Source organism: Phyllobates terribilis, unplaced genomic scaffold (genome assembly GCF_046119375.1).
Source record: "Phyllobates terribilis strain yellow unplaced genomic scaffold, ASM4611937v1 Scaffold_4__5_contigs__length_816908805, whole genome shotgun sequence".
Taxonomy (NCBI): domain Eukaryota; kingdom Metazoa; phylum Chordata; class Amphibia; order Anura; family Dendrobatidae; genus Phyllobates; species Phyllobates terribilis.
The window spans coordinates 65148841-65166727 of record NW_027362764.1 but is presented as its reverse complement, the minus strand read 5'-3'; the positions used below and the strand labels follow the sequence as shown (position 1 = coordinate 65166727).

At 40.7% G+C, this 17887-nt stretch overlaps 1 protein-coding gene across 2 annotated transcripts in view; it reads left to right on the top strand.

Moving 5' to 3' along the window:
* Nucleotides 1–17887, top strand: part of CFAP69 (cilia and flagella associated protein 69) — a 50576-nt gene that overhangs the window by 16350 nt on the left and 16339 nt on the right. For both annotated transcript variants that reach the window (XM_073677450.1, XM_073677451.1), the window contains exons 8-16: nt 3299–3473; nt 4576–4699; nt 5781–5829; nt 7889–8010; nt 8761–8977; nt 12138–12302; nt 13886–14004; nt 15247–15365; nt 16630–16711. In XM_073677450.1, the coding sequence (XP_073533551.1) occupies nt 3299–3473; nt 4576–4699; nt 5781–5829; nt 7889–8010; nt 8761–8977; nt 12138–12302; nt 13886–14004; nt 15247–15365; nt 16630–16711 (1172 nt within the window). The remainder of the gene's footprint in view (nt 1–3298; nt 3474–4575; nt 4700–5780; nt 5830–7888; nt 8011–8760; nt 8978–12137; nt 12303–13885; nt 14005–15246; nt 15366–16629; nt 16712–17887) is intronic.

Genomic DNA, 17887 nt, shown 5'->3' with positions numbered 1-17887 from the left:
CAATTCCACAAGACTGCATCTGTACTTGCGTAATTGGTGCGTTCTAATGTGCGGATGGTACCCGGTTGTGGAGGACAGGAGATACTCCTCCACACCCAGGTACCATTAAAAGCTGTAAAAAAAGAATAAAATAAAAAATAAAGATTATATTCACCTTCCGACGGCCCCCGGACTCCTTCCCTGTGCTGGCTGCTGACAGATCGCACAGGACTGAAGGACCTGCGGTGACGTCACAGTCATGTGACGGCAGGTCTTTCAGTACAGCGTACCGCGATCTGCCGGCAGCCAGCACAGGAGCGGAGCAGGACTGCAGGGGCCATCAGAAGGTAAGTATAGGTTTATTTTTTTATTTTTAACCATTCTCTCGGGTCACACTATATAAATCCATGCTGTTTGCATGGATTTATATAGTGTGACCGAGTTGTCAAGCACTTTCCAAGTGATGCTAAAATCGCTTGGAAAGCGCTTGACACCCGCTTGCGGAAATGCCAGTGAAGAACACTTCATTTCCGCATGTCCCTGGCAGGAAAACGCATGTACAATCCGCATGCGTTTTTTTCTGCCAGGGAGATGCAGAAAAGCTCAGGAAAAAATCCTGAGCATTTCTGCATCGTGGGCACATAGCCTTAGTTTGTTACAGCAACCAAACAGAAAAAATCTATATAAATCTGGTATCGTTGTAATCGCACCGACCCGAAGAGTAAAGTCGTCTAATCACTTATACCGCATGAGGAAAGGCGTAAATAATAACTAAAACCAATTCTACTTCTTCACCTGCTGTTGATTTGTTCATTCTGCCTCCTAAAGATCGCAGTAAGGCTTGGCGCACATTTATCCTGCACTCTACGCTGGACGCTTACACCAGGGTTTCCGTGTAAATCTCTGAAATACGTGATTCAGACAGAACCCCCAGTGAAAGATTCCTTATAATGAGGCAGATGGAGGCACTGTGGACGCCGTCTGACCTGTGATCCGGCCGTGTCCATCTTTTTAGGCGTTCATAAAAGTGCCGTCGGTCACCGTTTTGTGCACCTCTGAAAAGAAGGACACCACTGAACAGAGGCCAAACGGAGTCCAGAGTAATTCTACTGCCTGGAATGGATCTCTCGGGGGTTTCGTCTGAATCATGTCACTCAGAGATTTATATGGAAACCCCGATGTAAGTGCTCAGCGTAAAGCTTATGTAAAATGTTCCCAAAAAGAGCTTCAACTCCACAAAAAAAGCAAGTCTCCACTCATGGCTTTCATCTCTCAATGGAAATATAGGGGCTCCCACGTTACTGGTAGCACAATGACTCTGAAAAAGTGTTGGGGCTCCTCGCCCCCCACAATGGGCCTAAACCGCAGTTAACGTCCACATGTTTGGCATTCCTGTAGCGATGAGAGCCCGCCTAATTTATGGGCACGAAGCACGAGCTTGGCATAACGTACTGGTCACTATAATGTACTGGTCACTACAACGGCAGATTTGCTATTTTCACTCAGCAACATCCACTGCTGTTTGTTTCTGGAAAACAACCATAAAGTCAAATCATCACTACACCTGTAGATAAATTGCCAAATGGGTATAATTTCCAAAATGGGGTCACTTGAGGAGGAATTCTGCTTTTCCAGCATGTAGAGTCTCTGTATATGGAGTCCACAAACCATTCATGGAAAATCTGCACTCCAGGAGGCAAATAGCTGTCTGTCCCTCCCGAGTCTCACCTTCGCTAAGCAGTACTGTACAGCCACATATGGGGTATTGCCACGTTCAGAAGAAATTGTGGGACAAATTTTGGTGCCATTTTTAACCATTTCCCCCTGTGACAATGTAAAGTCTGGGGCTAAAACAACATTTTTGTAGTAAAATTTTAATTATTTGTTTACCGCCCAATGGTGTCAAATTCTGTGAGGCATATGTGGTGTCAATATTTTCACTGCACCACCAGATGAATTCATTGAGAGGTGTAGTTTGTAAAATGACATCACTTATGGGAGATTCTGTTGTTCTGGTACCTCAGGGGCTCTGCCAATGTGACATGGCACCCTCAAACCATTCCAGCAACATCTGAACTCCAATATGGTGCTTCTTCTCTTCGGAGCTTTGCACTGTGCCTCAAAAGTAGTTTTTGACCACATATGGTGTATCGGTGTACTCAGGAGAAATTGCACAACAAATTGTACCATTCATTTCCTCCTATAATCCCTTTTTTAAATTAAAAACTTGGGACCAAAGCAACATTTTAGTGGAAAAAATTGTAGTTTTCCATTGATTCTGCCCAATGTTTTGCAATTCTGTGAATTGCCTGAAGGTTACAAATGCTAACTATACCCCTAGATGAATTCCTCAAGAGCTGTAGTTTCCAAAATGTGTCACTTGTGGGGGTTTCTGCTCTTTTGGCATGCAAGGGGCTCGTCAAATGTGACATGGCGTCCACAATCTATTCCAGCCAAAATTGCGTTCCAGAATTCAATTGGCGCTCCTTCCCTTCTGAGCCCTGCTGTGCACCCAAACAGTATTTTTCCCCCACATATGGGGTATCTGTGTACTCAGGAGAAAGTGCACGACAAATTGTATGGTCCATTTTCTCTTGTTACTCTTGTGAAAATGTAAAATTTGGGGCTAAAGCAGCATTTTTGCGGGAAAAGTACAATTTTCATTTCTTTCCTTCCACATTGCTTTAATTCCTGTGAGGTACATGGAGGGTTAATAAACTTCTTGAATGTGGTTTTGAGCACTTTGAGGGGTGCAGTTTTTAAAATGATGTCACTTTTGTGTATTTTCTGTCACATAAGCCTCTCAAAGTCACTTCAAACGTCATGCGGGCCCTAAAAAAATAGATTTTGGAAATTTTGTTGGAAAAATGAAAAATTGATGCTAAACTTTTAACCCTTCTAACTTCCTAACAAAAAAAAATGATGTTTCAAAATTGATGCTGATGTAAAGTAGACATGTGGGAAATGTTATTTATTATCTATTTTGTGAGATATACTGTAACTATCTGGTTTGAGGGCATTAGAATTAAAAAATTTCTCCACAATTCTGATATTTTCATAAATAAACACAAAAGATATCAACCTAAATTTACCACTAACATAGAGTACAATGTGTCATGAAAAAACAGAATCACTGGGATACGTTGAAGCGTTCCAGAGTTATTACTACATAAAGTGACGCTGGTCAGAATTGTAATATTTGGCCTAAAGGAGAAAACAGGCTCGGGGGTGAAGAGGTTGACATTGGTGGGCAATTCTTTGTTTGATTGGTCGGGTCATAAGTATTAATAAAATTGTTTATGATATTTGTAATATGCAGAGAACTGTAAGCTGATGGCCCGAGCTCATGCCGCCCGCAGAATATGCTCCCGTCTCAATGACGCAGATCCTTCAGGACAACTTCTCTTCCGTTCCTCTGAGATCTTGTGGAACCTACTGGAAAATGGGCCAAAGGAAGAAGTCATTGATCAGATCAGTAACATCGAATGTATCTAGTAAGTGCTGTTTATATCCAAAATTATAAAGTTTTAAAACTTTGACCTTGTCTTACCCAAAATCTGGAGTTTAGTTATTGTGTCATGGCATCTTCCATATCTAACTCAGAACATTTAAGGAGGTAGTCCGATCCTATAATATCTTGCTATACTACTGGGGTATGCGATCGCATTGTAATTTTTGGGGATGACAACATCCTGAAAGTAGTGGGATTTGGGTCTCTACTTTCCTCCTACACAGCAGATTTGCTGGCTATCCACGATAGAGGGAACTGCAAGTGAGCAGGGCAGCGGTGTAGTGTCCTCTATAGGAGGGGGTGAGGAAGTTCGCAGGGCAGGAGAAAAGCAGAAGGGGCCTTGGCTTGGCGGGTATCAATTACAAAGTTATCCTAGTGATCTAGGATACAGTTAGAAGATGGGAATACCCCTTTAAAGGGGACCTGTTAGCAGGTCAAAAGTGGGCCGTTTTTGCTCTTATTTTATTAACGCCTTCTTTACTGAGTTTTCCATTTTTTGTATTTTTTAAATCCCCCCATACTATTCTAGAGATATGGGCCTTTTTATTTACTGCTAATTTTTATGATCTTTACCAAGAAGGTGGCGCTCACAGGGTAATTATTCAGAGCATCCTGAAGACACGCCCCAGAGGAACCTGTCAGCCACGCCCCCAATAAAGAGCATAAAAATTAGTAAATAAAAAGGCCCATATTTCTACGACCGTATGGCGAATTAAAAAAAAATCAAAAAACAGATTAATCAGGGGAACAGCGGAAATAAAATAACACCAAGAACTGCCCACTTTTGACCTAGTGACAAATTGCCTTTAAATGTTTTTAAATGGTACTAGTTCAATAAATACAATATTTAAATGCAATTACTAAACTCCAGATTATTTCAAAGAGCTGCTGCACCAAATTAGCACTGCAGCTCATATATTCTGAGGATGAGCCCGGGGGATCCAGCAGTCAGAATGCCACCAACCAGGTAGCCACGGCATATTCTACCTCTACTCCATTAACAAAAAGCAAATTCCCTTCCAATACCTCTAGAATTCTATGATCACCATTGCGGCTTGATCACATGTATTTGAACCTTCTTCTAGTTCACTGAAGGATTCTTTTGTGCGTCTACTCACAAATGGCTGCAGACATCACGACCGACAGCTAAGAAATGATCTTCTGGTAATCGCCACGCTGATCGCAGAGAACAGTCGCCCTCCGATGATTGTAAGTAGAAGCTGCTGGGGAGGTTGCTCATCAACACTTCAGTAATTTCTCCATAATATGACATCCGATGGACCACAAATGCCTCATTGTACAAAACCAAAATGAAAAAAAACTCTTAATGGGAACCTGTCATGTGAAAAAAAACTCTATTAACCTGCAGATATGGGGTTAATCTGCAGACCAAAGGCGTTCTGATGTTCCGCACTGAAAGCCCCACTGCCGGGAGAAAATATACTTTATGCCGGCTTTCAGTCATAGTGGTGCGGCTTTAGTCATTGCTCAGAATATAGTGAGAGTCGGTTGTAACCATACCCCCGGCACTGACTGACAGCTGGCTCTGTATTGAGGCACTGCTTAGCCGACTGTCAGTCAGTGTCAGGGCGGCGCTCACTGTGCACTGAGCGGTGACTGAAGCTGCATCGGCTGCACATCTATGACTGAAAGCCGGCGGCTAAGTTCATATAGGACTTCAGCGAAGGAGATATTATCAGGGAGCTAGAAACGACTAGAATCCAGGACCAGACCATACCCCCGATTATGTAACGTGACGTCGCTTAGGGGAGGGGGAGCACCAAGGAGCAGCTCCAGCATCACACTGAATTGCAGGTACTGTAAGGATGGGAAACAACACTATTCATGCTGTCTTTATGATTTCTGAAGGGATTGACATTATAATAATTTTTGGTCTCCATGGAGTACCCCTTTAATTTGCTGATAATATACATAAACATACATAATAATTAAAGTTAGTTTTAATCGATTTGCACGACCCAGTCCATCGGACACAACAGTGGTCAGTGGCTGCTGGACAGGAGCTGGAGATCTACCTCTTACTTGATGTCATCCATGGCTCTTTTTTTGATTTACTGACCTGGCACAACGTCACAAGTGCGTCACAGGCCAGCTAATCAAAAGAAGAGCCATGGATATCTTCAGGGAAGAAGCATTTCTCCTGCCCCCTTACAGCAGTCGCAGACCACAGGCGTGGCTGATGGTCTAAGACAATCGCTCTAGCGCTAATAATAATAATAATAATAATAATAATGTGTCTTTTTATTGTGGGGTTTTTGTTTTTTCTTAGGAAAGTGGATTTGCGAAGCAGCTGATATTATTTGCAACATTCTCAGAAGGTGGGTAGTTTAATAATTCTAGCTCTTCTTATTAAGGGAAATGTATTATCAGAAAATTACCTATTGTTTCAATCAAGTTTTTATGATGTGTATATACAGTACAGACCAAAAGTTTGGACACACCTTCTCATTTAAAGATTTTTCTGTATTTTCATGACTATGAAAATTGTACATTCACACTGAAGGCATCAAAACTATGAGTTAACACATCTGGCGTAGCACCCCATCACTCTCCTTCTTGGTCAAATAGCCCTTACACAGCCTGGAGGTGTGTTTGGGGTCACTGTCCTATTGAAAAATAAGTGATGGTCCAACTAAACGCAAACCGGATGGAATAGCATGCCGCTGCAAGATGCTGTGGTAGCCATGCTGGTTCAGTATGCCTTCAATTTTGAATAAATCCCCAACAGTGTCACCAGCAAAGCCCCCCCACACCATCACACCTCCTCCTCCATGCTTCACGGTGGGAACCAGGCATGTAGAGTCCATACGTTCACCTTTTCTGCGTCACACAAAGACACGGTGGTTGGAACCAAAGATCTTAAATTTGGACTCATCAGACCAAAGCACAGAGAACACAAGGAATGGACATTAGACCAGTGGAAATCTGTGCTTTGGTCTGATGAGTCCAAATTTAAGATCTTTGGTTCCAACCACCGTGTCCTTGTGCGACGCAGAAAAGGTGAATGATTAAGAACTTATAGTTCAAAACGCGTTTGCTGTTCCTCTCCAAGGTGGACTTTTAATATTTTTTGCATGACCCAGTAAAATATGGATTTTAGAAGATTTGTTCAGCTCGATCTTCCTGGTTCCTCATTGTTCGTCTGGTAGCACTCCTGGCTCCGTGCTGTTGATCTTCTAGGTGGGTGAGCTGATTTTTCCCTTTCTTTTTCTGCTAAATGAGAAGGTGTGTCCAAACTTTTGGTCTGTACTGTATATATATCATAAAAACTTGATTGAAATAATAGGTTATTACTGATTTTATATATATATATATATATATATATATATATATATATATAATTTTCAAAATTTTTACTGTATTTATTATTTACATTTTTGATATTATTACAACTATTAAACAATTGCAGAATCTTGTCATTTTAATTTTAGACACTAAGCATAATATTAGGATGATCTTCCCTGCTCTGTCCCCCTTTGGCAAGCATTTCATTATCATCACAAGCAGAATTACAGCGAATGGTTTAATCTCTATATAGATAAATAAGATCCAACATTTACAATAGGTGATGGACGCAGCTCACCTCCTCATTCTCCCTGCACAGTGACCTCTGCATCGGTGATAGAGCATGCCCACAACACTTTTCCATACAAGTCAATGAGTCAGTTATTGTCAATTGCTGTCTATGTGCACACTATATACACAATATGTACATTTTTACCTAGATAAATGTTAAATAATGCCTCTAATATAAAGGGATTGTACAACATAGACGCCCCTTTTAAAGGGTTATTTCCATCTTCATAAATGGTTATTGTTGAATAGTGCTTGTAAATACAATCAATTTTGCAATTTACTGCTTATGAAAATTTTCAGGCATTCTTAAAATATTGACTTTTTTTTTGGTTTACAGCTAGTTTCCTAAGAGACCGACCACCTCTGCCAGACAGCAGAACGTGCACAATGCTTACAAGATCTTCTCTCTTGTGCTTGTAAGCACTGTTTTGAAGCTGGTTGGAGCTTGTTGTTCCCTCCAGCTTCAGCACAGTACTTACAAGCTAGACGACAGCGGTGGTCGGTTTCCTAAGCAACGAGGTGTAAGCAAAAGAATAGTGTTAATATCTGAAGAACGGCTGCAAATTTTAAAAAGCAGTAAATTGCAAAAGTGCTTGTTTTTGTGAACACTATTCAACAATATCTATCTATGAAGATGGGAATAACCCTTTAAGCAAATGCAAATGCCAGATCAGCCCTATAAGAATCTGAAGTTTCCAAATCTCAGTTTCACAGTTACATATAACTTTCTGATATTTGACATTTTTCTACTTCTTCTCCCGGGAACAATCGACACTTACACTTTTATTTTTCTGTCTCCAGTTAAAAGTCATAACCCGTTAGTGAAAAGTCTAAAACTTTTACACAACCATGAAGACTTCGAGATGAAGAAACTGCTCTTCAACATGTTGGTGGTGTTATCAAAGGATCTGTCAACAGTTCAGGTAAAGAATCCCTATTACAGTAAATTACTCCAATAGATTGTCTTTCATTGGATATTATTTAAAGGGGACCTGTCACTTGCCATAAATATGTATTTTTTTTACCTGGTGTAAATGCCGCTGTTCTCCTGAATCCGGCATTGTTTTTCTTTTGTTCCTGAGCCTCTCCGTTCCTGAGATATGGCCTCATTTTCCTGTTTATGAAACTAGTAATTTTTATCTAAGTGAGCATGGTCCTCAACTCTTCTCTGTGGGCGTGTTCATGAGGACCACACCCACTTGACTAACAAGACTAGATTTATATACACAGAAGAGAAGGCCATATCTCAGGAACGGAGAGGAGCAAGAACAAAAGAAAAACAATGCCGGATTCAGGAGAACAGCGGCATTTACAGTGGGTACGGAAAGTATTCAGACCACTCTTTGTTTCATTGCAGCCATTTGGTAAATTGTAAAAAGTTCATTTTTTTCTCATTAAAGTACACTCTGCACCCCATCTTGACTGAAAAAAAACAGAAATGTAGAAATTTTTGCAAATTTATTAAAAAAGAAAAACTGCAATGAAACAAACAGTGAAAAATTGAAAGGGGTCTGAATACTTTCCGTACCCACTGTACATCAGGTAATATATATATATATATATATATATATATATATATGTATATATATGTATATATATTTATGGCAAGTGACAGGTTGTTTTTAATTCATTAATCTGAATTTTTTATATATCTTTTTATGCATCCTGTGTAGCTGCTCTGTGATGGAAAAGTGGTCTTAGCCCTTTTTAACTATGTCAAAGCAAACGAAAAGCATGGAGTCCACGACTGGCCAGCTGCCCGTTATGAAGACTTACAGCTGCATGCCATCGCTACCTTGTCCTCTGTGGCGCCTCTGCTGGTGGAGGACTATATCACCTGTCAGGGAAACACGCGTATTCTTCTCTTCCTGGAGTGGTGCTGCAGCCAAGGTGAGCCTATCTTTTATGTCTTCAGAACTTTTTACTCTGTTTTTCCTTACAGGATATTTCAGATTTACCATAGCATGATGCCATTCTTTCTCTGCATTTTCATTGCAGATTTTACTGTTTCTATCGCATATGGTGAAATCCTTCCCAAAATCCACATGTAACCCATACGGATTTTGGTGCATATAGTTGTTCTCAAAAGTTTACATACCCCGGCAGAATTTTTGCTTTCTTGCCCTTGTTTCAGAGAATATGAATGATAACAAACAAACTTTTTCTCCACTCGTGGTTATTGGTTGGGTGAAGCCATTTATTGTCAAACTACTGTGTTTTCTCTTTTTAAATCTTAATGACAACCAAAAACATCCAGCTGACCCTGATCAAAAGTTCACATACCCTGGTGATTTTGGCCTGATAACATGCACAGAATTTGACACAAATGGGTTTGAATGGCTACTAAAGGTAACATCCTCACCTGTGAGATGTTTGCTTGTAATCAGTGTGTGTGTGCATAAAAGCTGAGTGAGTTTCTGGGATCCAGACAGACTCTTGCATCTTTCATCCAGCCACTGACGTTTCTGGATTGTGAGTCATGGGCAAAAGCAAAAGAATTGTCAACGGATCTATGGGAAAAGGTAGTTGAACTGTATAACACAGGAAAGGGATACAAAAAAATATCCAAGGAATTGATAATGCCAGTCAGCAGCGTTCAAACTGTGATTAACAAATGGAAAATCAGGGGCTCTGTAAAAACCAAACCACGGTCAGGTAGACTAACAAAAATTTTGGCCACAACTGCCAGGAAAATTGTTCAGGATGCAAAGAAAAACCCAGAATTAACATCAGCTGAAATTCAGGACTCTCTGAAAACTAGCGGTGTGGCTGTTTCACGATGCACAATAAGGAGGCACTTGAAGAAAAATGGGCGGCATGGTCGAGTCGCCAGAAGAAAGCCATTGCTGCGCAAATGCCGCAAAGTATCTCGCCTACAATATGCCAAACAGCAGAGAAACAAGCCTCAAAGCTTCTGGAACAAGGTAATTTGGAGTGATGAGACCAAAATTGAACTTTTTTGCCACAACCATAAACGTTACATTTGGAGAGAGGTCAACAAGGCCTGTGATGAAAGGAACACCATTCCTACAGTAAAGCACGGAGGTGGATCGCTGTTGTTTTGGGGATGTGTGAGCTACAAAGGCACAAGAAACTTGGTAAAACTTGAAGGAAAGATGAATGCAGCACGTTATCATCAAATACTGGAGGCAAATTTGCACTCATCAGCCTGGAAGCTGCGCATGGGACGTACCTGGACGTTCCAACATGACAACGATCCAAAACACAAGGCCAAGTCGACCTGTCATTGGCTACAGCAGAACCAAGTGGAGGTTCTGGAGTGGCCATCTCAGTCTCCTGACCTCAATATCATTGAGCCACTCTGGGGAGATCTCAAGCGCGCAGTTCATGCTAGACAGCCCAGGAATTTACAGGAACTGGAGGCTTTTTGCCAAGAAGAATGGGCAGCTTTACCATCTGAGAAAATAAAGAACCTCATCCACAACTACCACAAAAGACTTCAAGCTGTCATTGATGTTAGAGGGGGCAATACACGGTATTAAGGACTGGGGTATGTGAACTTTTGATCAGGGTCATTTGGATGTTTTTGGTCGTCATTAAGATTTATAAAAGAGAAAACACAGTAGTTTGACAATAAATGGCTTCACCCAACCAATAACCATGAGTGGAGAAAAAGTTTTTTGGTTATCATTCATATTCTCTGAAACAAGGCCAAGAAAGGAAAAATTCTGCCGGCGTATGTAAAAGTTTGAGCACAACTGTATATGCTGCAGCTTAATACAGCATCAGCTAGGTGAATTAGATTTTATCAAATCTCATCTACACGTTGCAGAAAAGTTACATTCGTTAAATCCACGGGATGTCAATTTTTTTGTGCAGCATTCGCAATGTAAAGGATATATAGTACATTGGCTATTAATGGTGTGTTCACACATTTTTTACATGAATTTGGAAGCGGATCCTACTCCAAAAACCATATAAAAAACACATAAAATAAGCTTATAAGCACGTTTTTCCATGTTTTTTTCAGCATTGAAAAAGAAGCAAAGATGTCGACACTTGAGGCTTTTCTGCTTGAAAAATGTTCCAAATTTGACTGCTGAATAAAAATGTAACAGAAAAAATGAGCCAAAAAACATTGTTTGATGCATTTAAGCATTTTTTTATGTGTTTTTTTTTTCTCAGCCTGATAAATCCACATTAAGGTATGGGCACACGCCATCTTTTTCAGGGGAAAACCGCTTGAAAAAGTGCCCCATAAAATGAACAAAGTGCACAGCAATGTAAAAATGACATTGCTGTGCACCCTGAGGTGTCTTACCTCACTTCTTTTTACCACCTCAGGGTTCGGAAACCGTGAAGCTGACATGATTCTCTATACTTAAAAATTTAGAGTAAATTGCAAGCAGATTGCTGGGGGTCGGATCCTAAGACCATCCCCATCCATCAATCAGACCCTAAACCCCCTCTCCTTCCATGTGAGGTGTGCAGTTCAGGAGACAAGAGTGCACAACCCCTGCTTGAGTACACACAGCAGAGTACGGATCTGTGCTTTTTAAGCGATCGGTGGGGTCTCAGTACACGGCCCCCCGCAGATCTGCTCCCAATTAAAAGGGTGCTTAAATATTTAAAAAAAGGTATTAAAGGTTTACTTACACTTTAAGTTTATTTAACAGTCATATAATAAAAAATCCAAATCCCGCGAGTGTCGCCGGCTGCTCTAAGTGGGGTTTCTCACTATACCAGAAACTGCAGTGCTGGGGTCCTGGGTTCAAATCCCACAAAGGACAGCATCTGCAAGGAGTTTGTATGTTCTCCCCATGTTTGCGTGGGTTTCCTCTGGGTTCTCTGGTTTCCTCCCACACTCCAAAGACATACTGATAGGGAATGTAGATTGTGAGCCCCAATGGGGACAGTGATAATATCTGTAAAGTGCTGTGGAATTAATGGCGCTATATAAGTGAGTAAAATAAATCAAAAAAAATAAATTCCACACCATGTAGAATAATTGCAATGATCTGATTAATTACAGATCTCATCTAGTCATTACCTTGCAATTAAACATGCTACAAACACTCTTCCTTTTCAGATGCCTTCTTCGGTCAGGGCAACAGCTTCCATGGCACCGGTGGTCGGGGGAACAAACATGCCCAGATGCGTTACAGCCTGAGACTCCTCCGGTCCGTGGTATCCGTAGGGGATGAGACTGTGAACCAAGACCTCTGTGACCAGGGAGCAATTAGTCAGCTTCTAGGTAATGAGGCTACACTTCTTTTATCCGCTGCTGCATCCTCACAATGTATTTATATGTTCTGTTCAATATCTATGAAGCAATAAGGAAATATCACAGCGTTCCAGTGACTTAATAGCTATGGTGGTGGAAGCCATACTATGCTTGTCAAAGAGGATTCCAGCAAAAACATGTCCAAAAAATAGTAAATCAAACATTCAAGCAGCACCCAACGTCCTCTACATAGTCTTTACTTCTACAATAGAGTCGTGAAGGCCATTTTTGCAAAAGTGCCAAAAAGAAGTGCAGACATATTGATTGGCTCATTTTAATTGGTTTCCCAGTAAATTACCACTTTGTTATTGATAGTCGGTGACAAAACGACTTTTTTGAGCTCCAACTCTGGAGCTCAAAAGGGGCAAAAGATCCCTTTTGCCCATGTAAGAAGTCCACTACTATTAAATACCTGTGATAGTTGGAGGGGGTCTTGGAGATTTTGCATTGTGGCCCACGAGCTTCAAATATTGGCACTGCATCCAATATGGCTTCAGTGTCTGTTCTTTCTTTTGCAAAAATGGCTACTGCGACAAAAACAGAAAATTGTCAATATTCAGGTAAGTAAATCAAACACATCTATCAGACTTTAGCAACTGCCTTGACTCTTTACTTACTACTATTCGTTTTACACATCTACATTTTTGTCAGGAATCCTTAAGACTTTAGCCGCGACAGACGTCAAGCGACTGAAGTTTGCTCAATGCTGTAGAATTGAATGAGAACGTGTTGCAACCCCTACACTACCGCGGTCGTAACAAGCATGACACAAAAAATCTGACTTGGTTGGAATATTTGTGACTTGTTTGGTGCGTTCGTGTAGATGTCGCAATATAACCCCATTCAATTTTATAGTTCTGCTATTTAGCAGCAGCACTGATCAAATCTGATTCTAATGACCTATCCCTAAGGCTCGTAGTCCAGGTGAACCCCTTTAATTTAATGTGTATTTGGACTTAAAGTCACACTATGACTGTTGAGATAAAAATTTTATTCAGCCGCTTCTGCAGGTGCACCGGAGGTGGTCCCTTACTCTGACGTGCTCTCTGGTAGCTCTTCACTGCCCCTCATTTCTGCTCTGGATTGATGGCTGTCGCGGGCTCCTGATTGGACTGTACACCTATCAATCAAATGTAGAGGGGAGAAGTTGAAGAGCACTCTCTACAGAGAGCGGAGGGCACATTAGGGTTAGGCAATTCCTCCGGTGCAACTGCTGGAGCAGCAAAATAAAATATCATTTTATAAGTCATGCTGCTCAGGTATTGGAGGGTCAAACCGCTGAATACTCTGTTTTTATGAAGCTGCACCATCACAAAGTGGGTGGATAAACACAACTTACCATAATAACACACGGAAGGAACTTCTGTATATTTTTCAACCCACCATAAAATTGCCGCAGTTTTGTAAAACTTTGCCAAAAATGCTGAGGTTTACATTAATCGCAACAGAAATACACCCCAAGACTGCCAGTTATACCGCGCCATTCCTCATCGCTACGTGGTAAAGCAATAATTGATCAATTCCTCAATGCTGATGTGGTTGTGCCTATTCAGGAACCCTGAAGAAAACAATCTCCAGCTCTGAAGCCGATAACGACGCCGTCCTGCTGGAAATCCAGTGTGATCTACTCTTCATTCTCTCAGCGATCTGTGACACTGATCTGCACCGAAAGGTTTGTGACATTCGCCCCCAAAAAATCACTCCAATAAATTGGAGATCACATGTGAGAAGTCCGAATAAGTGTTTGCAGTATTGTTAATCCATTTACAATCATATAATGTAAATATACGTCAGATGGTTACCTGAAAAGCCCTGGAAGCATATTGAAAGCCTTTGTCCACCATCTCTTATAAAGTCCAGCCATAGGCAAGGCTTCATAGAAGAGAGCAAGACTTACCATATGCTGCAATACTAAAGTATTGCAGTGCATCCTACTTGCAGTCAAGCAGAAGTCCCCTAAAACAAGTATAAAAAATAATTTTAAAAGTTTTTGGAAAAAAAATATATATAAAAAAATATGTAATAGTTTAAATCACCCACCTTCTCCCACTTGTTAACTAAAAAAATAAATAAACATAATGGGTATCATCACACTCGTAAAAGTCTGAACTAGTAAAACTTTACATTACTTTTCCTGCACAGTGAAATAAAAGTTTTTTTGGTCACTTTGCCGTCTATATAAAATGTGATAAAAAGTGATCAAAAAGACATGTGTACGTGTACCTCAAAATGGTACCACTAAAAACCACAGCTTACTCAGTCTTAACGCAGCTCCATTCCCAGAAAAAAAAACTATGGGTCCCCAAATATGACGACACAAACCACATTTATATTTCTGTAAAAAAATGTATTTTTATTGTAAAGTAAAAAATGCAAAAAAAAAACCCCCAAACCTAAATAAATTTGCTGCTTCTTTAACTGTACTGAATAGCATAACGGTATGTTCACATGAAGCGGGGTTTTTTTCTGTACCGAAAACCAGAGTGTTGACAGGAAAATCACTGTGTAAAATATAAACTTTTTTGCCACATTTTTGGTGTGTTTTTTTTTGCAGAGTTTTTACTTGCTTTGTTTTCCCCCTTCATTAGAATGAGTGAAAAATGCATAAAGAATTGACATAATAAAAATACAGCAAAAAAAATGCTGTAAAAATGTTGCGTGTGAACATGCACTAATTGTTTTGTCCTCATATGGATATGTAGATCGTTAAATAAAATATGCTAAAAGTCCTGAAACGATGGAGATGAAAAAAATGGAAGCAAAAAAAAATAAATAATAATTTGCCTGTTTCTGGTGGGTCAGGGTTGTTGGATTGTTAAATTTGCCATGGTTGGCACTAAATGTCCCACCGTGTAGGATGAAGCATCTTACCATCGATGAAGTGTTTTTCTTTTTGATTCTTTTGTGCCCACAGGAATTGTTTGGATCGGAGGGGGTGGACCTGGTCCTGAAACTTCTCAAAATGGACCCCACGAGGATTTACAGTGGGTTGGGTCACAACAAACTGATTTTTTGTACTCTGGATTGTGTTTGGTAAGTATTGTGTGACCCTACAGGAAGACTCAGAACCAATCAGGGCACATACATTGGCCTCCTCTAGGCCTCCGTTACTCACTGTCCGTTTATATTAGTATCTCCATATTGTCGTTTATTATGGCAACCAAGGTTGTAATAGATAAAACAGTATACAACATGGGGGCCCCAATCACAGGCCCCTGATGGTTGGGTCATAGCTGTCTGCTCAATCAAGTGCCATCAGCATCCACAGGGAGTATTGTTACTTTATAAGGGGGCACTTAGGGCTATTATTGCTTTATAAGGGGGCACTGGGGACATAAATTATCTATAGTGGGCACTCTTTGTTACTTTAAAAGGAACATTATTATTTTAATGGACTACTCATGGCATTATTACTTTGTAAGGGGGCACGTGAGGCATTATAACCTATACAGAGGGGCACACAGGGGGCTTCTAACATTTCTTTGCATAGAATGTGGCTCACGTCCATTTCTCTGAGCTGATTGTGACCTCTGATAAGTAAAGTTGGGGTAACCCCCAGGTATATAGTATAAGGGTCCGCTCACACTGGCGTACAACACAGCTGAGTGCTATGCGATGTTTTATCTGATAGCACTCAGACCAATGTTATACTATGGAGCAGTGCAGATCTGCAATGTTTTTTTGTCTGCATGAGAAAACAATTGCCGCATGCTGTGAGCGCATACAATAATAGGATCGATGGGTGCGTGTGAAACAGCAGGCTGCACTCGGATGTCAGCCTAGTGCAGTTCAATGTTCGCTCACAGAGACAATGGAGAAGATGGAAAAATTAAGTTCTCCATCTTCACACCTGTGCTGTGATTCTCTCAAGCTAGAGAATCGGATTACACTCAGATGAAACTCGGCTCAAACACTCGCATTAGAAAATATACGGCTGTGTGAGCGAGCCCTTACATGTAAACTCTACAGGATACCATTGCTTACATGTTCACGTGTGGAAACCCATCGGCACCCCTTGATCATGTCGCAGGGGGTCTGAATGGAGGCCCCACCATGTTTGCACTACCTAGATGCCGCTATCAGAGATTGACCGTGACATTCAATGGGTGAACTGCAGCGAGCTATCTCCAGTCACTGCTGATAGAGGCCGGTGTTGGCTGTATAATACAGCCAGCACCTGCCCTATGTGGAGGAGACTCAGGAGCATACATCCATACGTATCCCCTAAATACTTGAAACATTGGTTTTGAGCTGAAACTTCCTACATTTCTATATTGTTTGCATATTTTTCTTGAAGGTCCTGTATTGTGGGATGCTTTACCTCCGAGGACTACTTTCTTGAAAAGGAGGGAATGTTCATTATTCTAGATTTATTAGCAGTAAGTATATGACATTTTAGACAAATATTTTTAGAAATGCTCCACTCTACTCCGGATGCAGAACTGAGCAGAACCAGAATAAACCCTTCAAATCCTTCATAACTAATCGAGGACTTTCTGTAAGTTTTTATCTTGGGTCGTTACTGATGTAGCATCTAATACAGCTAAGAAAATAATCATACAGCAATTCAACACTTTGCAACTAATTAACTTATCTTTTGCCATCCTAAGACGATAATAACTAAAATTCTTAATGCACCAGGATAAGATAGAAGGCAGTACAGGTCTCAGTGGCATAATCACTGTTGAGAAGGTTGCATCCAAGCTATAGGACCTGTGGTGAGAAGGGGGCCCGGTTCTGAACCTCCAGCTTCAGCATTTTAGTGCAGCCACCACTAGAGGGAGACATTTTCACAGTTTCCAATAAATTTATTGTTAGCTGTAATACTGAGCTCTCCCTAGTGGTGACAGCAGGCACATAGATAATTATTTAATACTGTATTTAATCCCTTCCTTTTTATTTGTATTTTACGATTCATAAGGCTTTTTATTTCATTTTTTTGTGAGGCTGAATGAACAAAAAGAGCAATTCATATATTTTTTTAACAACATTCCGCACAGGATGAGTAAGTAATTCATGTTCTAATATAGTTCATTGTAGAAGAAGATATACTAAATTTGTTTCAATTTGGAAGGGATTTATTTTTTTATCATTATTAATATTAGTGAAACTGGAAGTTTTTGACACGTCTAAATATATATATTTTTTTACAATAGCTATTAGTCCAGCAGACTTTCTCACGCAATCCTTTGATCGTATAGATAATACACTGCACTACCTATATAGTGCAGTAGTGCAGTGCATTATCCAGCCTGTTATTGTTTTACTCACAGGCAGCCTAGTAGACCACACTGACAGCCGAATCTAACAGGCTGTAGTATGTAGTATAGACCCAAAGGCCATTGTTAGGCTTCAAGTTCCAATAGTAATCCATCGGCATGCTGTGATCTCATTGCAAGAGTGCAGGTGGGCTGACAGAGGGAGTGTTCAATGGGTGCAGATGGGCTGACAGAGGGAGCATTCCAGGGTGCAGATGGACTGACAGAGGGAGTGTTCAACGGTGCAGATGTGCTGACAGAGGGAGCGTTCCAGGGTGCAGATGTGCTGACAGAGGG